This window comes from Lygodium microphyllum, chromosome 3 (assembly GCF_053477565.2).
Source record: "Lygodium microphyllum isolate KBCC chromosome 3, Lygodium_microphyllum_v1.1.10, whole genome shotgun sequence".
Taxonomy (NCBI): Eukaryota; Viridiplantae; Streptophyta; class Polypodiopsida; order Schizaeales; family Lygodiaceae; genus Lygodium; species Lygodium microphyllum.
In genome coordinates, this window is record NC_141137.1 from 9,155,580 (window position 1) to 9,178,862 (window position 23,283).

The window sequence follows — 23,283 nt, forward strand, 5'->3', positions numbered from 1 at the left end:
CTTGCGCCCTCCTAGATGTCTCCTCTCTACCCATTCTATCCATCTCCTCTTGCATTCTATGTCTTTTCTCCTCTTCTTGTTGTTGTATCACCCATTCTCTATAGCCCTGCTCCACTTCTAGTTTTTTCTTCCTTTCTTCCTCCTCTTCCTTCATCTGCATGTTCCTCCATATTGACTCCAGCATGCCTGACATACCATCTAATTTTCTTTCTAGTCCGGCCACCTTCTCCTCTTGAGCCACCCTCCATTCTTGCCCTCTACTCTTCTTCCTCTCCTCCATTGTTGGGAGGGTGACGTTCTTCCTTTCGTCCTCCATGTGGTTGGTGGTGGTGTCGACGTGGGGAAGCCGCGTTTCGCATGCGGTGGTGTGGGTCGTGCCGCGGGGAAGCCGCGTCACGTCTTCAGACGGTGGGGTGTCGAGGTTGGGGCGTCGCGCTGGGGCCAACGTGTCAGGGGGCGTCTCGATGTGGGGGCGTCGCGACGTGGGGTGACGCGACGTGGGGCGACACGATGGGGGTCAACGCGACATGGGGCGTCGCACTGTGGGTTGTTACGACTTCTATCTCTTCAAGGCACTGGATCTTTCCTCCTGCTTCCGTGAGCACTCCTTCACTCCGAGCAAGATTCGCTCTGATACCAAGTGTGATAAACCTGCACTCGTTACGCACTCAACACGGCACAGAAAGGTAACATGATATATGAGCTCAAGGTATACTCTTGTATTATTCAATCCAAAAAGCGGGACAACATAGACACATCCCAGGACTACACCCTCGTGACGCCGCACACATAAGAGGGTTCACCACTGGGTATAGGGAATCACACGTAGAGTGGAAACAAGGCAAGGCTTTGAGTCACTACTACTCCCTATATAGGTGCATTCGGTAGCAACGGCATGGTATAGCTACAAAGCCCTTACAGGGGGGGGGGGGTAGGACAAGAATGGGGTGGGTCGAGAACATGGCAGGCATGACTGGTCCGTGGGGTGGGGAGGGAGGCAACCAAGTGTGGCGGTGAACATGACGGCGGCCATAGCTAAGCAGGCCAAAAGCGCGAACGACAACCAAGATAGCGGGCATGGCAATGTAGTAACCAATGGCAGTGACATCAAATATTTGCGGCAAGACTAATCATAGAGGAGGTGCACGACGATTGGATATGGGGGAGTGGTGCCCGGCTCAGCATAACGACAATGTCAGTAAAGGTGGCGAGGGAGGAGAGAGGGAGGAGGGAGGAAGTTGGAGGTAGGGAGGAGGGAAGAAGGAGTAGGGGAAGGGCAGGAGGAGGGAGAGAAGGAGGAGAAGGAGAAGGTGGGAGGAGGGTGGAGAGAAGAAGGGGTGGGGAACGTAGGATGGGGATGGAGAGAGAAGGGAAGAAAGAGGGAGGAAGACGGGAGAGAAGGAGGTAGGAGGAAAGGGGAGAGGGAGGAAGAGGAGAGGAAGGTGGGGTACGCGGGTGCGGGGAGGGAGGAAAAGGGAGAACGGTAGTGGGAGGAGGAACGTAGGGGGGAGAGAGAGAGAGAGAGAGAGAGAGAGAGAGAGAGAGGGTAGAGGGTCGTGGGGTCGCGAGGGACGGTTGGGGGAGGGAAGGGGTCTTTTCTATTTTGTTTTTAATTTTTTGGAAAATTATAAAAGGAATATTTTTATAATGATTTTAATATATATGTGATTGTTTTATTTTTAAAAATGGTATTAGTATGTTTTATTTTTTCTTTTTTTCTTTTTTTGTTGTGTGGTTGTTTTTTCAAAAAAAATGAAGAAACCCTCCCCTCTCAATGGCTCACACACGAATGATAACTGGGGGGGGAGGGTTAATTTTTCTTTTTTGTGACAACGGAGACATCACGGAAAATGGGGTGTGTGCATGAAAGAAGCTCATCAGCACGGATACAACAACGTGTGGAAAATCGAGAAACATGAGCATTCGTGTGGAAACACATGAAATGTTAAAACACAAATGACGTAAAAATTAAAAACAATTGAATCCAACAGTGGATGAACAAACATGCAAAAGTAAAAATATGTCGAAGGATGAGAGGGAGAGGGAAAAAATGTGAAACGGCATGTCCGGGGACAAGGAAGGGTGCTCACATGGGAATAAGGCAAAAATTGGGCATGTAAACACAAACAAAAATTATTACTGAAAAATTGGATGGGCAAAATGAAGCACATTCAAAATGATAAATATTTGGATGATGTGAGAGATTGGCCTGTCACCACATAATGCAGTTCTAATAGGGACAAGACTTGTTCACATGGGAAAAATAGTAAAAATGCACCCTAAAATGGAAATAAAAATTAATACAAAAAATTTTGACAATCGAAAGAAGGAAGAATGAAAATGGAAATTGTCCACAAGAAAGTGATAGATAGGATGGGTAAGGGAGAATGAGGTTCCGAGGACAATAGGATGCGTTTGCATGGGAAAAAATGTAAAAATAACAATGAAAACGGGTTAGAAATTAATAGGAGAAAATCTATGCATTATAACAGTGGGAAATGAAAAGAAAAAATGTCAGGGGAAACTCATGGGATAGGGCTATCAGGTCACAATGCATATTCGGTGGCATTAGGGGGTATTCACATGGAAAAAATAGGAAAAACGAGCACAAGAACTCACGAAAAAAGTAATAAACTAAAATTGGTAGGCCAAAATAGGATGGAGGAAAAAGGAAAATTGTGCAAATGAGCAAGTCGGACAAGGCTATCCAATCAAAATTGAATTTCGAGGTGTTGAGGGCATTTTCACATGGAAAAAGAGCCAAAATCATACATGAAAATTCTCGAAAAGACGAAAAAATTAATAATGGACAAACCGTGCATCAAAATCACAAGCAATAAAAAGGAAGAATTTCAAAGGGAAGGTGTAGGTCAGGGTTGCTACATTATATCACTGTTCCAAAGTGAAAAAGATGTATTCACATGGAAACATATTAAATGGAAAAAATTTCTTTAAAATTTAATATATTAGGATCCATTGCTCAGAAATGAGGGTAGTAAAAAGGAAAAATGACCAGTTTGAAGGGAAAAATAAGATTGTTTGGTGGTGGCCAGTTCGATGAACGTAGGATACGTTCACATGGAAAAGCAACAAAACAAAGGATAAAGACAAATGGTCAAAGAACAACCCCAAGATGGGGTGAAAAGAAGACAGGTAGGGGGAGAAGGCACCCTGTTAGGGCAAAATTAGGGCGTGGTATGCTCAAATAATCTCATAAGGAGGTTCCTAGGAGGGTAGACAAAGCAGACGTGTAGGGACGTGTCCCCACACTTAAAATCTTAATAGATCAGATTGACTAATCAACATGGATCTAACCCTTAATCATAACCCATACATATATATCCCCACACTTAAAACATGACTGACTCTTGCAATTAAAAGGTGTAGGGTTAGAAAAACTTGGCTCCATTTTGCATATGATTGAGGAAAACTATTTTTGCTATATGAAGGATCGTAGTCATCAGTAGGAGATACCATAGCTCGCCACATCACACTTGTCCATCATGGTAGGGACCACACAACAACACCTAGGGAGGTAGCATTGTTGATGAAGCATTGATTAAGTTGTCATTGGGGCAAGGTATCCATCATTTGATCTCAACAGTCACTCATGTTGAAATGATAGATGAGTCACTTACCTCATGACTCACGTCTCTCGAAGAATAATGATGAAAACCCAAAGCTCACATTTGGTTTAGAAATTGACAAGGGGGATGATTCAGAGGAAGTATGCCAATATGCACAGTGGATGGTGCAACAATGCATCCCAACCTAGTTGGCATAGGTGCAAGAAGGAAGGCCATGGAGCCTTAACATACAGTGCACCAAACAGAATGAGGTGTATAGTAATGGCAGAGGAGGCCTGTCCCATGTGTGCATAGGAAAACGAGAACGTATCTATCTCCGATTTTCAGAACATCCCTCAATCATCACCTCTCAGTTGATGAAAGGGAAATCAATCACCCTCAACCACCCCTCTATCTCACGCTATGGTGATGTTTTACAGGAGGGCAACTGAGCTCCTTACACCTCATTGATTAAAACCTCACTGCCACTTGTGCAAAGGTTATATGCCTTGTGTGGTATTACTAGTGCAGTAATGCATCCCACCATGTGCCGGTATATGGTGCGATAAGGAGGGCCAGGGAGCCTTATAGTGCCATGCATAGGAAAATTTTGTGTGTTCTGCATTGAGAGGCCCATCCCATGTGTATAACACTCCATACACACATCTCACCTCTCTGTTGGAGATAAAGGGCAAGGATTGGTCACTCACCCCATCCTGTGTCTCACACTCTGTTGATGAATACAAAGGGAAACCCATATTCACATCCCCATCCAGTTAGGATGATAGCTCTCATCGCTTAAGGTTTGGCGATGAAGATTGACTTTGTCGGGTTAATGATGTCAAATTTGATCGGTTGATGAAGATGCATACTTTGGGAGGTAGTCAATAAGTTTGGTACATGGATTGCATGTTAGAAACCAAGGGACGTGGCTTCCGAATTGCTTCTAGAAGAGTTTTGCTAGTAATTTAGATGTCTTGGATTGTGGGTTGTTACCACCTTTTCCATAGTTAGCTTCCCGTCCAAGGGTGTGTGCCACCTTTTCTTGGAATGAGGCCTGTTATGACAGGTAATTTCTTAAGTTTCTCCCATAATAGTTTTGAGTTTTTTCTTTTTTCTTTTTCTTTTCTTTTATACACTACTCCCGCGGGTGTTTCCAATTTTTCTCAAAGAATAGGTCGGCATGACAGGGACCGAAGTCATTTTCTCCCATGATCGATCTATATATTTTTTCTTTTTGTTCTTTTTCTTCTTTTGAAAGAGGAGAATGGCACAAACACCATGTATTAGAGTCATCCTCACCATCTCTGCTAGATCAAATGGAAAGGAAGCTAAGGAGGGGTGGAATGTGGTTGGGAGGGGCTAATAGAACGAGGCCACCTCATGAGATCAGCAAGAGGGCTATCAGGAGCAATAAGTAAAGATGTACCAATCGATGTGCAAAGAATGAGGGAGCTATCGGTGGTGGTGATTGTTAGGATTCCTAGGGAGGGTAATACGTCTTGAGGCACTTGAGGCAATAGTCATTAATTAGGAAGGGATCATCAGAAGCATCGACTCTCAAAGCCATTAGGGTTGATGGAAAGTACCTTATAGGGGCCCATCAATCATTGCTAAAGCTTGGCTAAAAACTTGCCAAATCTTGAATCATAAGCAAGGACTAAATCTCCTTCTTTGAACACCTCCTACAAGTCTCATCTAGACATTCTAGGTGCAAGAGACAACATTACAAGGGCTCGGCGCTCTTTGATAGCCACGTATAAAGAGGGTAGCTCTAATTCAATAGGGAATATGGGTTCTATACAATACACCAATTGGAAAGGAGTTTGTCATGTAGCAGTCTTATGGGAGGTTCTATATGCCTAGAGGGCCTTTGTAAGTCGATCGTCCTAATCATGATGATCTGCGGCAATCGTCTTGTCAGATTTGAGCAAAGGATGCGATTGGTAACTTTGACTTGGCCATTGGCACCAGGTTAATAGGATGTGGACTTTTACAATGACGTATCTTGTACAGCTCTATCAATTCCTCCAAAATATTATTAAGGAAGTGCATACCCCTGTCATAGATGAGTTCTAGGGGACTACCAAAATGGGTGAGGATGTTCTCATATAGGAATAGGGCCATGCTATTGCATCATCCCGATTAAGAGCTTTGACTTCACACCACTTTGTCACATAGTCTGTCAGACCAAGATGTATCTGCTTTGTTTCCTTCTAGTTGGCAGATTAGTAGAGCTCACGAAGTCAATCCCCCATTTCTCGAATGCCTTTAGGGGAAGAATGGGTTGCAGTGGCATGGCGCTAGATTTGGTAGTCTTCCCTATTCGTTGGCGATCATCACAACATTTGTAGTAGTCATAGGCATCCTTGTGGAGGGTTGGCCACTAATATCTTGCAAGCAAGGCATTTCTGGTTGTCGCTTCTCCTGCAAAAGTGTTTGCCACACAGGGCTCATCATTGTGGCATGCTTTTGCCACTATTCCAATCTCATCTCTTGCAATACATCTTCATAGGACTTCATCCTTGAATTTCTTATATAGAGCGCTGCCTAACAGGGTGTAGGGGGTTGATTCCAATAAAAGCTTATTCTTCGCACGATTGGAGATACCATGGGGATATTGTTGCATTGCCAAGAGGTTGGCTATGTCTGCATACCAAGGGGCAATAGTTTTGACTAGAAACAAGGAAGCATCATGGAGGTTAGGCTCATCCTACTTTTCCTCATCACTCTGAGAAATTTGTGATAGATTATCAACTAGGACATGGAAGCGACTAGGTTTGGTAACAACTTCAAAGTCCAACTCCTGAAACAAAAGGATCCATCTCATCATTCTTCCCTCCACATCATCCTTACTCATCAGGAAGGATAGGGCCTCATGATCCACATAGAATTTGAAATGCATCGATAGCAAGTAGTGTCAAAACTTCTCCAAGGCAAACACCATTGTTAGGCACTCCAGCTCCATCATTGTATAGTTTTGTTCTCTATTGGTTACTTTCCAGCTTGCATAATACATAGATTGATCTAACTTCAAGGGGCCCTTTTGGCATAAGACCACACCTGAGCCTTCAACTGATGCATCAGTGTGCACATGGAACTCACTCATCCAATCAGGAGGCTATAGAATGGATGCTTCAATCAGGCACTGTTTCAGGGTGTTGAACACTTCATCACATTCAATAGTCCATGTAAACTCGACATCTTTCCTCAGGAGCTTATGCAGGGGGGCTGCCTTTGTCGCAAAGTGTGCAATGAATCTTGTGTAATAACCCACATGGTCAAGGAATCCCAACAATTATTTGAGGTTGGTTAGCATTGTTAAGGCCGTGATCTTCTCAATCTTTGCATGATCTATTGCTATCCCCTGTGTAGAGACAATGTGGACCAACGGAACTCTTGACAAGACTATGAAGATGCATTTTTTAGGGTTGAGAGATCCCATACTCTGGACATCTATCAAGGCATTGCTGTAGGTGTTCCCAATGCTCACGAATCAAGCAATAGACATAAAAATCATCTAGGTACACCTCAATGAAATCATGCAAATGGTTTTGGAATGGGGCCATCATGACTCGTTGGAATGTAATAGGAGCGTTATAAAGCCCGAACACCATCACTTTGTAAGCATAGGTTCCCCATTCTATTGTGAAGGTCATTTTGGATTGATCTTCTACGATCTGGACTTGCTTATATCTATTGAATCCATCCAAGAGGGAATAAAATTCATGGCCTACCATTTTGTCCAATAGTTGCTGTGTGAAAGGGATAGGGAAATGATCCTTCTTAATCTTGGAATTCGGCTTCTGGAAGTCCACACATATTCACAACTTTCCACTCTTCTTGGGTACTACTACAATGGGTGAAACCCATTCACTATTGGCCATTGGATTTATGCCAGGAGGCAAATTCCATGGTGGATTTCGTGAGGTTTTGCAGTGGATTCCATAAAATTATATTTGTTGTCGGGGTTCATACACAAGGTGGATTCCTTGTGTGAAAAGTCAATGGGGACGTCAGTCCTTTTCAGGCGTCTTGTTAATTTAATGTGAAAGTGGGTGATTCCATAGTGGGTGATTCCGCAAAGTACATATTTAAATTAATGGATGTTTATGATTTTAGAGCGTGCACTCGTAATAAATTAAGGTTAGGATTGAGTTCTAACCAATTTATTTATTTTGTAGCTGAAGACTGCTAGGTATTCACTTTTTTCGGTTTAATTTTATTATTTTCTAACAATTGTGAATGCTTCAATTGATATGCAGAACAGGCAGTGGTGGCATTGGGAAGCACTGGGTGATAGTGTGTATTCAAGTTATTTAGAAGAAATTATCATTTTTTATGGGCGTGCATTTTAGACGTGGCACCAATATTTATTTTTACGTGCTTATTTATTGAATCGCCTGACATTTATTTATTATTTTGTATGCGCATGGATGCACAATTTAAATATTTATTATTGGACATAGTATTTAGGCACAGCTCGACTCTTTGGACGCCCAATTGCTTTAATTCTTTAGTAGGACAAAAGTAAACACAAAAGCTAAAGCGTGCTAATTGTAAATTGGGCTATTTTTTGAGCTTCGAGATGAATAATACATCAAATACATGCTTTGTGGAGCGCTCACACAAGGCATGGGGGGAGATTGTACCCAATTGGTCTTTTGCTTCATGTCGTGCAAGTCTTCTCTCTTGTTTTTTGTGCAAAAGTAGAGTTTTCTTGTTCTTGGGGACCTTCCGACGCTCCCTATGCACTCATATATCATCTGATCTGTGCAACATGGATAGATAAACTCAGCTTCAAGGAGCTTCAACAATTCGATCTTCACGAGGGCGAAGTAATTTGGGTTCATGCACCTCTGTCTTTGTCTCACAGGCTTGTCGTGCTCTAGGTCGATGTCATGTTGACACACTGTAGGATTAATACCGTTCAGATCTTAATACGACCATGCAAACACGTCCAAGTTCTCCTTTAGTAATGACCACGCAAACATGTCCAAGTTCTCCTTTAGTAGGTCATGCAAGATGAACAAATCTTCATTTGGGAGAATGATACCCACTTTTCTGAGTTCTATTTGAGCTGTTGAATGGATGGTTGTTGGCAAGGTGCATTGTCATCATCCTTGCTTAAGAAGGGTAATAATGGGCAACAAGAGCCACTACTAAAGGAAGGCTTATTCTACTTATTCCATTTCTTTAAAATCCTTCTTATTCCATTTCTTTAAAAACATTTACACATGATGTGACTCATTAGTTAGTCCAAAAGGTACCAAAGTTATTATGTCTAATAATATGGGGTTTTCTATTTCAGAGGCCTGTGCCCTTCCTTCAAAAAGCCATGGTCTTCCTAATAGTAGAGGGTATGAGGTCCTGTAGGAATTTGGTTTAACTACTAGATATTTCAACCAATAATCCCTTCCTCTGAGGGTTGTCTTCACGTATGGGAGAATTCCCAAAGGCTTAATTCTGCTTTGATCTACTAGTTGGATAAACCATTACATAGGCTGCATACCTTGCAAGCCTAAATTCTTCATTGTCACATCTGTCATTATGTTCATTGATGAACCTCCATCAATTAACGTGTTTGCAATAGGGCATCCTTCAATCCACACACCAATCTCTAGGATACCAGAATCTAGGAAGGAATTAGCCACATCCACTTCCTTCATAGGCTTTGGGGCTTTGTTGGGCTTGGTTGCTATTGAGGGAGAAATCTTAGGCCTCTTCTTCTTGTCAATATACTTTTGAATTTCTTTCGATAGCTAGAAGACAACATCAACAACTATCAAAATGTTAAGTTAGGTTTAAAGGTGTCTAGGTCTTTGACCACCTCTTTCCAAGGCTAGAAAACTTTCCCAAGCTACACTCTCATCCAATAGAACACATACAGAAGCATACAGAAGGTCTACAGAGGCTCACAGAAGCTCAACAGAAGCTCAACAGAGAGTTACAGAGGGTCAACAGAAAGCATCAGAACCACATAACTCATACCAAAACCATTCCAAACCATCAAAAATCACTCAATAAGCTTTCAAACAATCTCAAACCCTATCAATCAATACTCCATCCTTCCTTACAGAGAGAAAACAGAACAAAACAAAAGCTCAACAGAAGCTATCAAGACCAAATAGAACAGATCAGAACATCAATAGAACTTCACATCTCTACTAATAAACATCATGAGCTTAATAAAACCATTCAAACCTATCCAAAACACTCTCAAACCACTTCCAAACCAATCAATCATCTCATAAAATCAACCATTCAACTCTCAAAAACAACAAAAATCAGCCAAAAAATAGGTCATTTCAACACTCAACAGCGCAGATCGGATGCCATAAGCGCGCGTAGTGAGTGGCGTCAGAAGGTCCCCAAGAACAAAAGAACTCTACTTTTTGCACACAAATCAATGTAGAAAGCTTTCACGACATGAACAAGAGACCAATTGGGTGCAATCTCCCCCCATGCCTTGTGTGAGCGCTTCACAAAGCATGTATTTCATATATTAATCATCTTCAAGCTCAAATAATAGCCCAAATTACAAAATAGCACGCTTTAGCTTTTGAGTTTGCTTTTGTGCCAAATAGAGAGTTAAAGCTAATGGGTGCCCAAGAAGTCAGGCGTACCCAAATACAATGTCCAAATACAAATATCTAAATCGTGCACCCATGAGCATACAAAAATAATAAATAAATATCAAGCGCTTTGATAAATAAGCACGACAAAATATAGGCTCCATGCCTAAGGTATGCGCCCATCAAAATATTGACGATAACTTGAATACACGCTATCCTCCAATGCTTTCCACTGCCACCGCTGCTATCTCTACACATCAACTGAAGCATTCATAATCGTTAGTAAAATAATACAATTAAACTGAAAAAAGTGAATACCTAGCAGCCTTCAGCTATATAAATAAATTGGTTAGAAATCAATCCTAACCTTATTTATCACGCGTGCGCACTCTAAACTCATAAACATTTACTTATTAAAATATGTATTTTGCGAAATCACCCGCTATGGAATCACCCATGTACACATAAAATTAACAAAACGCCCGAAAAGGATAGGCATCCCCATCAACTTCTCGCACAAAGAATCCACTTTGTGTATGAGCCCCAGTAATAAAATCTTACGGAATCCACTGTAAAACCTCACGGAATCCACCGTGTCACGGAATCCACCGTGGAATATGCCTCCTGGCATCATATCCCCAGGGTGGGATAGCAATTGTCCTCAATTGCTATTAGCTCAATGTGGAGCTAATAGAGTGGGGAAAGCATTTAAGTCTCTAGCGTGCATCCATTGGGCCTCTTCAATAGGACGATTTTTAAACTTGACCAAATATCTAGAATATCTACGACTAGTTCTAGTGGTCATAAAGTCAGTATCTATAATAGCTTCAGGCTCAAGGATTTCACTCTCTTCATCTAGCAAAGGTGGGTTTTCATAGACAGGGTGTACAGGTAATTGGCCTCTAAAGGGTCATAATAAACTAATATGTAAGGTGTTGTGAATTTTCCAATATTGTGGTAGTTCCAGTTTAAATGCATTGTCATTGATTTTATGTATGATCTTGAATGGTCCATAGAATTTAGGTGCTAATTTCACAACTGGGTGTTTATCTACACTTTGTAATCTACGTTTTTTATGCGTAACCAAACATAATCATCAACTTTGAAATTCATAGCCCGTCTTTCCTTATTTGCTTGTTTTGTATATGATTGCTGGGCTTTGGCAATCATATCTTTAACTTCATCAAAGATAGTGGCGTGCATGTTAGCAATATCATCAGCAGTCTGAATTTTATTTGATAATGATGCAACAGGTGTAGACAATCTATATCCATAAATAACTTCAAATGGTGCTTTCTTTGTAGTTGTATGTGGTGTATTATTATATGCAAACTGAAGTAAATGTAGATGTGTATCCCATGTGTGTGGTTTTGAAATAGTGAAAGCATGCAAAAGATCTAAAATAGTACTGTTAGTAGCTTCTGTTTGACCGTTTGTTTCAGGATAAAATGCAGATGAAAAATCAATCTTTGTTCCTAAGTTAGCAAACAAAGTAATCCAAAAATTATTATAGAATCTAGAATCACGATGAGAAATAATAACTTTTGGTAAACCATGATTAGTAAACAGAGTTTTCAAAAAGAATTGAGCAACTTGAGATGCAGTTAAAGTTTTCTTGCATGGAATAAAATATGCTTGTTTGCTAAACCTATCTACAACAGTCCAAATCATATCATGGTTAGCTTTAGTGTTAGGTAAACCAGTGATAAAGTCCATTGAAATCTGTTCCCATGGTCGTGATGGAATAGATAATGGCATTAGTAAACCATACTATTTACCATGGTGTCTTTTAACTCGTGACAAACTAAACTTTCAGATACAAAGTTAGATACATCAGTGTCCATATGTGGCCAATAAAAATCTTTAGTCAATGTACACAAAGTAGATATAATACCTTTTTGACCTTGATATAGAGGACAATGAATTTCATTCAAAACAAATGATCGAAATCGAACTGTCACACACCATCTTTTTTCATAAAACATGAATCCATTATTGTAAGACAGTGAATCAATAGGAATCCAATTATTTGCAACTAATTTATTCCAATCAGTTTGAAAAGTAAGATCCTGATGATAAGTATCTTTCATAGGGATAAGGGAATCAAATGATATCACAGAAATATTATAAATTGTCGGTCTTCTACTCAAAGCGTCGGCTACAACATTCTCTTTTCCTGGTTGATATTGTATAAGGGGATGAAAACTTTGAATGAAAGCTGCCCATTTAATGTGTCGGTCAGATATTTGGGGTTGACTAAGGAGATGTCTAATGCTTTGTTGGTCAGTTTTAATCATAAATTTAGAACCCATTAAATAATGTTTCCATTGACGTAAGGCTTGTACTACAGCTAGCAATTCTTTATCATAGGTAGAATATTTAAGTTCAGACGGTTTCAGTTTACAGCTAGATGATTATCTTGCATAAGGACGGCTCCTATTCCAGATCCACTAGCATCGGTAACTACTAAAAAGAATGGTCTATTGAAATCAGGTAGTTGTAATACAAGAGCATGGGTTAATGCATGTTTCAAAAGATCAAAAGACTTTTGTTGGTTATCAGACTAGTTATAAACAATACCCTTCTTTATAAGTTTAGTCAAAGGTAAGGCAATTAATGAAAAATTTCGCACAAACTTTCTGTAAAAACTAGCAAGACCTAGAAAAGAACGTAACTCATGCACATTTTTGGGTATGGGCCAATTTAAAATTGCTTCTATCTTTTTAGGGTTAACCTTAATACCTTCTGATGAAACAATATGTCCTAGATATTCAATTTTTGTTTGAAAGAATTCACTCTTTTCTGGATTAGCATACAATTGATTGTCTTTTAACAACTTGAAAACTAAAGACAGATGTTCATAATGCTCATTCTCATTTTTACTGAATACTAATATATCATCAAAGAATACTATAACACAATGCTGATATTTCAAAAATATGCGATTCATCATGCGACTAACTGTAGTAGGTGCATTAGTTAGACCAAAAGGCACCACTAGAAATTCATGGTGTCCAAATTGTGTTCTAAATGCAGTTTTGAATATATCAGATTTATCCAATCTTACTTGATGATAACCAGATTTAAGATCTATCTTACTGAATATGGCAGATCCTTGTAGTTTATCCATAAGATCATCTACCCTAGGAATTGGATATCTATTCTTAACAGTAATTTTATTTAGGGCACAATAATCAATGCACATACGATAAGTATTCTTCTTCTTCTTTACTAATAAAATAGGTGCACCAAATGGAGAACTACTAGGTCTAATTAATCCTCGGTTAAGCAATTTTTCTATTTGATTTTGAATTTCTTTCTGTTCAATTTGGTTATGCCTATATGGTGCTTTACATGGTGGTTGTGTTCCAAGAATTAAATCTATTTTGTGATCTTCAGGACGTTGTCGTATTGCTGCGCATTCGAGACAGAGAAAAACAAGGAGTTTTGGTAGACTGGTAACTCGAGATGTAATCTCATGAGCTACACTTATTTCAAGATATGTCGATTATGGGCTTTGTGAGGATGTTTCCAACATCTACAACTGGATGTACTATGTGTGAAATGGCAGTAGTATGGGCATAGAACCAACTGATCACTGATGAGTCTGGAGAGCTTATCAAAGCGTATCTTAGCAAGATGTGCGAATGCCTTCCGAATCTAAATGGAGAGAGTGTTGTGGAGTGTGACCAAGTTTCTTCCATGCCCACAGTGACCTTTACGATAGGAGGGAAACATTTTAATCTTACGCTTGAGCAGTATATCTTGAAAGTTGGAGAGGGTAATGAAATGCAATGTGTTAGTGGGATTATGGGTCTGGATGTTCCTTCAGGGCCTCTATGGATTCTTGGTGATGTTTTCATGGGCGTTTACCACATGGTTTTCGATTATGGAAATACACGTGTAGGCTTTGCTAAGGTCGCCTAATTGTCGTGAGGGCCATGGGAAAATATCTTTAACTATATTGACAATGAAGTGATTTGCAGGCTTGGTTGATATTAAAAGGTGTGGTTAATGCTAAAATGGCCCGCTTTCCTGGGGGAAAAAAGGAAGCTTTTCTAGAAAAAGAAGGAGCTTTTTGAATCGTGAAGGGAGGGAAAAGAGGAGCGTGTGACGAAAAGGAAGGGGGGGGTAATGCTAATTGGGGAAGAATTCGAATGGACGAGGAGAAAAAAGACGAATTCAGAGAAAGCTAAGGCCCGTCAGGAACTGGGGCCCGAGTCTGTTTTTGGAAAAAAATGGCAACTCAAGGCCGGATGTGCCGGGCGCAGCAGAAGCCCCTCAATATGTCTAAGCCAAGCGAGCATGGCTTCGGGGAAGTCGCTGGTATTCTTGCAAGAGGGGTGGTGTCCAGTCGGCAGCTGTAAGACTTGATGAACCAGGCAATGCAGTCTTTGGGTATGCAATTCCTCTCAAATCTCCTGATGGTTTTGGCGGCTGTTGGATACACTCGAAAGGCAGGAATTCCCTCGAGACCACTATGAACGAGATGTAATGGAGAATGATATTGCAAGGGCTCTTCCGAGATCGAGCTGCTGCTTCATTGACTGACCTGATCCGACAAATTCCTCCCGGTCTCAAATATATTATTATACTTCTGAATCTATTATGAGGAAGGAGGGAGTACACATGCCCGCGATGCAATCTCCGCTACTGCTCCCTGTCTTGCTACAGAAATCATAGCTCCCGCTGCACAGAGTCCTTTCATCGTGACAACGTTCTTGCTGAGATGCCGCTCTTTGGGCCCTCTCCAGATGCCCATGAACACATGATTGACACCCTCAAGCGCTTTCACGTACAGCAGCAACTGGATGAAGATTCCACAACTGCTTCCTGGACGTGGATGACGACGGTGATTCAGACGACATCGCCGGCGATGGTGTTGCTGCTGCCGAGCATGATGATGCCAGTAGGCCGCCCTTAGCTCTGTCCGAGAACGTACTTAACAAGCTGGCTTTAGGTAAGGAGATTAAGCTCGATGATCTGTCGCCATTCGAAAGAAAGGCATTTCTACGAGCTGTGGCATCTGGGGAACTAAGCCGCATGATAAAGCCTTGGGAACCTTGGTGGTTGAGTCCGTATGCAAAGACTGTATCTTTGAACAGAGATGGCAATCTTCTTGTGCAGCCTGTGAAGGTTGAAGATGGTAGTAGAACATCAATAGACAATACAAGGGATAATTCTGATGTACCACTGCCTTTAGGGTCTCCTTTACCTCGTCTGAATCAGCTTACCCCTGTACAGCCGTCTCCCTTGGTCAAAGTGCATCTTTCTGATATTTTATATAGCTATTGTTTCACTCTTCGATTGTACAATGGGGACTGGTATTGTGACACTCTTGATTCAGCCTCGTCTTGTTTGGCTGTTTCCAAAGTTTTGGGAGAAGGTGAGTCTCCAGACACAGTTGCTGGAGCACTAAATAGTTGTATAGAGATGGTATGCTCGCCTTCCTTCAAGTCTGCAGGGGGGTACAAGTTTGCAATGGCATTAGTAGATGATACAGCTGCGTTATAGCAGCTTGGAAGACCTGGTGTGATTTGTGCAGTGTCTGATTTATACCAGCTGTTTGACAACGCAATTAAGGATCTACAGAAGGACAAAGATGATGAAGTGCCCGTAAAAAGACACGCAAGTGTGAAGCATCCAAAGAAAAAGGATGCATTGAAGGTGTCACGTAAGTCTTGGAGAAATGAATTGCAGCAGATTGCAGGTGCTTGCAAAAAGGTTTATTTTTACCTGTGCTGGGTTAATGAACAGCCTGATGAGGCACCCTCTTCTTTAGCCATGAATCCAATCAACAAAAGATGGTAGTTGTAAAGACTTGCTGATATCTTTTCAGCAAGTAATGATGGACTTGACCTCATTAAGGAGATGTTCTTTTGGAGTTTCTGAAATTCCCTTCTTACTGCAACTGACAACATACACCTGAATGTAAACAGTTTATGAGATACTTCAGATTATTCTGAACATGAATTTCTTGTAACTCATTTGACAAGCAATATAGTGAACTTTGACATCAAAAATTTGAGTTCTTCTTGTTAGTCTCTTCCATTGCTGTACCTTGAACCCCGTGTTCTGCAGCCTTTGCGTGAACTCTACGACATTTCTGGTGAACCCGACGTGAAAGTGCTGCGTCATCAGCAAGATGGGAGACTCGCAAGAAGAGATGACAGATGATAATGTCATGAAGAACCTGTTTCAGTCATTTACCATGTATATGCAGCAGCAAGTTCATGGAAAACGAGACAGTGATGCTATGGATGCCTTGAAAGCTGTCCAACAGGAGATGAAGCAGTTTAATGGCCAGCAAGTGTCAACTTACCTGCATTTGTATGAAGAAAAGATGAAGTTTTTTGGAGTTTCTCAAGATGTTTGGAGCCGCTACTTCTTGCGGATCGTGGTGCGCGCTCTTGAAGGGCGAATTGCAGAAATTCAAGAGGCACATGCAGGTTGGGCTGAATTTAAAAAGGCATTAAAAGATGAATATTTCCTGGAGGATACAGGTCTTATGAATCGCAGGAAATTTTTAGCATGGGTTTCTATGCCTAATAAGGGACTTTCTGTTATCGCTCTTCTGCGAGAGTTTGAAAGCTGTTATGATCAGTTGGATGGGACTGAACAGCAAGCTTTGGAGATGCAGAAAGTGGAGTTATTTTTGCAAGCTGCAGATGCTGATTTACAGGAAAAGTTGGATGATCTTTTGGAAGATCAAGCTACTGATTCAGGTTTAAAGACTGAGTGGAGACATGTCATTGATGCTGTGAATGCTCTTGTCAAGAAGCAGCGTAGGAGAGTCAGATTGCATCGAAACACAGGATCAGTTCCTGAGAAATCTTTGGAGACTTCTTCTTCTACCCCTGCTGCAATTTCTTTGCCTAAGCCTACTCCTCCTGTTATGAATCCACCAGTTCCTGCTGCTCCAGTGCCCTTATCTGTAGATGATGTTATTAAAGGCTTGGCGGATTTGACGATTGAAGCAGTCAAAGCTGAAGTTGGTAAGTTAAAGGAGCAACTTATGTCAGTACCTGCTGTAGCGCCTGCTCCAGTGACTGCTTTTCCAGCTGGTCAAAGAAAAGGGCGACGATGTATTTGGTGTGATAGTACAGAGCACCAACATTGCAGAGATTGTGATGCTTTTCAGGAAGCACGTAAGAAGAATGTAGTGTTCTGGGGACAAGATGGGAAGATATGGCTGACAGAGACTGGCGCTCCTCTTGACACGAACTTTGGTAAGGGAGGTATGAAGAAGCTTGTTGATGATATGGCTGCGCGATCAGCTTATGTGAGTGTTAGAGGAGATGCTTCAGCTTTTGGAGTCCAGCTGGAGCAGAAATCTGATGGAGACTCTGCTTTATGGTCTTCTGCCTTGGAGATAGCGAGAAGAGGGAAAGTTCAAACTTCTACTATGACTTGTGTGGGCTCTAACATCCGAGGAGAAACAGGATGGGATTCTCCTGTTGACAGGTATTCTATTTTTGCTTATATGGCTAAAACGCAGGGTTTAGATGCCATGGTTGAGGAAAAGAGAAGAAGAGATGAGGAGGGTCCTAGCTCCTCCAAAAAGACTAGAGGGGGTGACTTTGTTTCACCACCTGTTACAGCTCCACCTATGACAAATTCTCCAACTCAAACAGGTTCCGATCAACCAATGGAAGACAAGCAGAAGGAAAAGAGGCAACCAAGAAAAGAGCCAGGATTCAAGCTCTTGTCAGACCTTGATATGCAAACGGATATGAGTAAGATTTTTCATGAAAGAATTTTGAATAGTGAAGTCACTTTTACTGTTGGAGAGGCTCTTGGGATTGCTAGAAGAGAAATACAGGATCAGATGCAGGATCTTTTGCGGAGGAAACGACATGCGATGGAAGGACCTGCTTTACAGGGATTGTGGCATGGAGCTCTTGGGGAAGAGCATGATGATGCAGTGATGGTTGAGAATGCTTCTGTTAATCCGCAATTGGAGAAAATAGTGCAGCCTATGCAGTATGAAGATGATGAGACCCCTATTCTTATTCCTCGCAGCCATTTTTCACGAAGTCATTGGGCTAGAGCAACCACTGAGACAGTGGTAAGGATTGGAGAGAAACAAATTCCCTTGATTGCTTTAGTTGATCATGGTTCTGAGATTAATCTTATTGCTCGAGGTGTTTATGAGAGTGGCAAGTGGCCTATGGATGCAGAGCATGGCTGGCGCATGAGAGCCGCCAATAATACTTCTGGTGATATGTATGCTGCTTGTCCGAGTATCAGAATTTCTATTGGTAATGTTGAAGAGGATTATCATTGCTTTGTTTAGGATTCATGCTCTTATCCGATTATTCTTGGACAGCCTTTCATTACAGAAGCAAGAATGGAAACAAAAGTGATGGATGACGGATCAGCTTATGCGCGGATACGCAGTAAAGATGGTATGCGAGCTGTTCAGTTTATGACTACTGGGGTAAATCATCCGAGAAACAGGGACTCCTTGCGTGAGGCACCACTACCTGCGAAGGAGTTGGATTTTCATTAGGTACCACTGTCTTGCGAGACGCCAGTGGTACGGAGCGGAGAAAAGAGGAGATCTCGCCTCCTGGCAGCCAGTCTTTCTCCAATAACTTTGTTGGGTTTACTTCAGATAGTTCAGTAAGTTATCAGAAAATTTCAGATTTGCCTAGAGCTGCCAGGCAGTACATTGGTCGTAAGGAGAAAGAGTTGAAAAATGCAAGTATTTTGCAAGCAGAAGAGCATGTGGATGGATTGTATGAAGGGATGTCTTATGCAGATACATTGTTTGAGATGAGAGCAATGCTGAAAACTGATGTATGCAAGGGTTCAAAGATCATACCTGTGCAAACCTTGGATATGTTTCAGGGAATTTCTGGTTTTATGCTGCAAACAGAGTTAGAGGCTGAGAAAACTCAGCAAACTGAATTTATGGCTGATCTTGATCAGCTAATAGAATTGCAGAGGGCTGAAACCATTCAGCCAACAGAGTTGAATGCAGAAAAATTTCTGCATACAGAGTTTCAGGATGCATCTATGCAGTCCATAGAGCCGAGGGCTGAATTCATTCAGCCAACAGAGTTGAATGCAGAAAAATTTCTGCATACAGAGTTTCAGACTGCACCCATGCAGTCCATAGAACTAAAGGCTGAAAATTTTCAGTCAACAGAGTTGAAAGATGCTGAAAATTTGCAGAAATTGCAGCAAAGGAAAGAGTGCTTGAATGATGCCAAGGTTGACACAAAATATAAAACAGTTGATAAGAAGGTTAAGCCGGTTACAGGGCCGCTTCCTTCTGATAGTGAAGAACAGATTGAAAAAGCTATGAAGCGGCCTATGTTGAGGGATCCTGCAAATATTGGACATAAGTTTACAGCTGAAACTCTTGCAGAATTGAAGATTGGAAATGATGATTTTTTGCTTCCAGTGGAAAAAGAATGTTTTAGAGAGATGCTTGGACGTCATGGTAAGGCATTTGCTTTCTTTCCACATGAAATTGGCTGCATTAGTCCCGAATTGGTTGCACCTATGGTCATCTTCACTGTTCCTCATGTACCATGGAATATACGTCCTATACCTGTGCCTAAAGCACACTTGCTAAAACTGATAGAGTTGCTGAATGAGAAGATTAAAATGGGGATTTTGGAACCCTCTTCTGCACCCTATTCTAACAGGTGGTTTACTGTACCAAAGAAGAATGGTACTTTGAGATTTATTCAGGATATGCAGCCCGTGAACAAAGTGACAATCAGGAATGTGGGTACAGGTCCAGTTGTGGATGAATTTGCTGAGGCTTTTGCAGGACAAGCCATCTATTCACTAGGTGACTTGTATTCAGGTTATGATCAGTTTCAGCTTGCCTTGGAAAGCAGGGATATTACTACTATGCGGACACCTATTGGTCTTGTGAGGATGTGTACCTTGCCTCAAGGTGCTACAAACTCAGTTGCTCATATGATGAATGCTATGCATAGAGTTCTTCGAGACTATATTCCGCAGTATACCATGCCTTTTCTAGATGATGTGCCTATTAAGGGTTGTGCAGAAGAAGAAAAGAATGAAAGTCTTGATTTACGTGGATGTAGACAATTTGTGGCTGATCACTTGAATGCTTGTGAACAAATATTGACACGATTAGAGGAGGTAAATTTGACACTTTCAGGGCTGAAATCTGTCTTTGCTGTTAATGAAGTCATCATAGTTGGGCATATGGTTGGATACTATGGCAGAAAGCCTTCTCCTGCAAAGGTGGATGCCATAAACAGGATTGCAGAGTATTGCTCAACTACTTCAGAGGTGCGGAGATTTGTGGGAGCTTGTGTATTTTACATGATTTGGATTCCTCATTTTGCTCATATTGCAGATGTTCTCTATCAGCTGTTTCGAAAGGGGTAGAAATTTCATTGGGATGATGAAGCTGATGGAGAAACAGGTTTACTAGAATCAAAAGATGGACTTGACCTGTTTGTGGACTTGAATGATCCTGGATAATTGGCACATCCGGAGGATGCGCAGGTTTAGAGGGGGTGGATGTCGTATTGCTGCACATTCGAGACAGAGAAAAACAAGGAGTTTTGGTAGACTGGTAACTCAAGATGTAATCTCATGAGCTACACTTATTTCAAGATATGTCGATTATGGGCTTTGTGAGGATGTTTCCAACATCTACAACTGGATGTACTATGTGTGAAATGGCAGTAGTATGGGCATAGAACCAACTGATCACTGATGAGTCTGGAGAGCTTATCAAAGCGTATCTTAGCAAGATGTGCGAATGCCTTCCGAATCTGAATGGAGAGAGTGTTGTGGAGTGTGACCAAGTTTCTTCCATGCCCACAGTGACCTTTACGATAGGAGGGAAACATTTTAATCTTACGCTTGAGTAGTATATCTTGAAAGTTGGAGAGGGTAATGAAATGCAATGTGTTAGTGGGATTATGGGTCTGGATGTTCCTTCAGGGCCTCTATGGATTCTGGGTGATGTTTTCATGGGCGTTTACCACATGGTTTTCGATTATGGAAATACACGTGTAGGCTTTGCTAAGGTCGCCTAATTGTCGTGAGGGCCATGGGAAAATATCTTTAACTATATTGACAATGAAGTGATTTGCAGGCTTGGTTGATATTAAAAGGTGTGGTTAATGCTAAAATGGCCCGCTTTCCTGGGGGAAAAAAGGAAGCTTTTCTAGAAAAAGAAGGAGCTTTTTGAATCGTGAAGGGAGGGAAAAGAGGAGCGTGTGACAAAAAGGAAGGGGGGGGTAATGCTAATTGGGGAAGAATTCGAATGGACGAGGAGAAAAAAGACGAATTCAGAGAAAGCTAAGGCCTGTCAGGAACTGGGGCCCGAGTCTGTTTTTGGAAAAAAATGGCAACTCAAGGCCGGATGTGCCGGGCGCAGCAGAAGCCCCTCAATATGTCTAAGCCAAGCGAGCATGGCTTCGGGGAAGTCGCTGGTATTCTTGCAAGAGGGGTGGTGTCCAGTCGGCAGCTGTAAGACTTGATGAACCAGGCAATGCAGTCTTTGGGTATGCAATTCCTCTCAAATCTCCTGATGGTTTTGGCGGCTGTTGGATACACTCGAAAGGCAGGAATTCCCTCGAGACCACTATGAACGAGATGTAATGGAGAATGATATTGCAAGGGCTCTTCCGAGATCGAGCTGCTGCTTCATTGACTGACCTGATCCGACAAATTCCTCCCGATCTCAAATATATTATTATACTTCTGAATCTATTACGAGGAAGGAGGGAGTACACATTCCCGCGATGCAATCTCCGCTACTGCTCCCTGTCTTGCTACAGAAATCATAGCTCCCGCTGCACAGAGTCCTTTCATCATGACAACGTTCTTGCTGAGATGCCGCTCTTTGGGCCCTCTCCAGAGGCCCGTGAACACATGATTGACACCCTCAAGCGCTTTCACATACAGCAGCAACTGGATGAAGATTCCACAACTGCTTCCTGGACGTGGATGACGACGGTGATTCAGACGACATCGCCGGTGATGGTGTTGCTGCTGCCGAGCATGATGATGCCAGTAGGCCGCCCTTAGCTCTGTCCGAGAACGTACTTAACAAGCTGGCTTTAGGTAAGGAGATTAAGCTCGATGATCTGTCGCCATTCGAAAGAAAGGCATTTCTACGAGCTGTGGCATCTGGGGAACTAAGCCGCATGATAAAGCCTTGGGAACCTTGGTGGTTGAGTCCGTATGCAAAGACTGTATCTTTGAACAGAGATGGCAATCTTCTTGTGCAGCCTGTGAAGGTTGAAGATGGTAGTAGAACATCAATAGACAATACAAGGGATAATTCTAATGTACCACTGCCTTTAGGGTCTCCTTTACCTCGTCTGAATCAGCTTACCCCTGTACAGCCGTCTCCCTTGGTCAAAGTGCATCTTTCTGATATTTTATATAGCTATTGTTTCACTCTTCGATTATACAATGGGGACTGGTATTGTGACACTCTTGATTCAGCCTCGTCTTGTTTGGCTGTTTCCAAAGTTTTGGGAGAAGGTGAGTCTCCAGACACAGTTGCTGGAGCACTAAATAGTTGTATAGAGATGGTATGCTCGCCTTCCTTCAAGTCTGCAGGGGGGTACAAGTTTGCAATGGCATTAGTAGATGATACAGCTGCGTTATAGCAGCTTGGAAGACCTGGTGTGATTTGTGCAGTGTCTGATTTATACCAGCTGTTTGACAACGCAATTAAGGATCTACAGAAGGACAAAGATGATGAAGTGCCCGTAAAAAGACACGCAAGTGTGAAGCATCCAAAGAAAAAGGATGCATTGAAGGTGTCACGTAAGTCTTGGAGAAATGAATTGCAGCAGATTGCAGGTGCTTGCAAAAAGGTTTATTTTTACCTGTGCTGGGTTAATGAACAGCCTGATGAGGCACCCTCTTCTTTAGCCATGAATCCAATCAACAAAAGATGGTAGTTGTAAAGACTTGCTGATATCTTTTCAGCAAGTAATGATGGACTTGACCTCATTAAGGAGATGTTCTTTTGGAGTTTCTGAAATTCCCTTCTTACTGCAACTGACAACATACACCTGAATGTAAACAGTTTATGAGATACTTCAGATTATTCTGAACATGAATTTCTTGTAACTCATTTGACAAGCAATATAGTGAACTTTGACATCAAAAATTTGAGT

The 23,283-nt window shown here is 41.8% G+C and overlaps 1 protein-coding gene and 1 pseudogene across 1 annotated transcript; both read left to right on the plus strand.

Annotated features, from left to right (window-relative positions):
* The first annotated feature begins 357 nt into the window (after positions 1 to 357).
* On the plus strand, positions 358 to 16,362 carry LOC148038044 (uncharacterized; annotated as a pseudogene).
* Positions 16,363 to 21,491: 5,129 nt separating this feature from the next.
* On the plus strand, positions 21,492 to 23,064 carry LOC148038045 (uncharacterized). The gene is made up of 3 exons (XM_087667528.1): positions 21,492 to 21,616; positions 22,071 to 22,689; positions 22,771 to 23,064. The coding sequence occupies exons 1-3, from the start codon at positions 21,492 to 21,494 to the stop codon at positions 23,062 to 23,064; spliced, it is 1,038 nt and encodes a 345-aa protein (XP_087523654.1).
* The last annotated feature ends 219 nt before the right edge of the window (positions 23,065 to 23,283 follow it).

What these genes read in the sequence shown, in the direction of transcription:
- LOC148038045 (XM_087667528.1), top strand. Translation starts at nt 21,492, where the DNA reads ATGGCAACTCAAGGCCGGATGTGCCGGGCGCAGCAGAAGCCCCTCAAT. An exon ending in GTGGTGTCCAGTCGGCAGCT is followed by an intron (nt 21,617 to 22,070) that starts GTAAGACTTGAT and finishes AACTGGATGAAG; the next exon opens with ATTCCACAACTGCTTCCTGG. An exon ending in TAAATAGTTGTATAGAGATG is followed by an intron (nt 22,690 to 22,770) that starts GTATGCTCGCCT and finishes GCGTTATAGCAG; the next exon opens with CTTGGAAGACCTGGTGTGAT.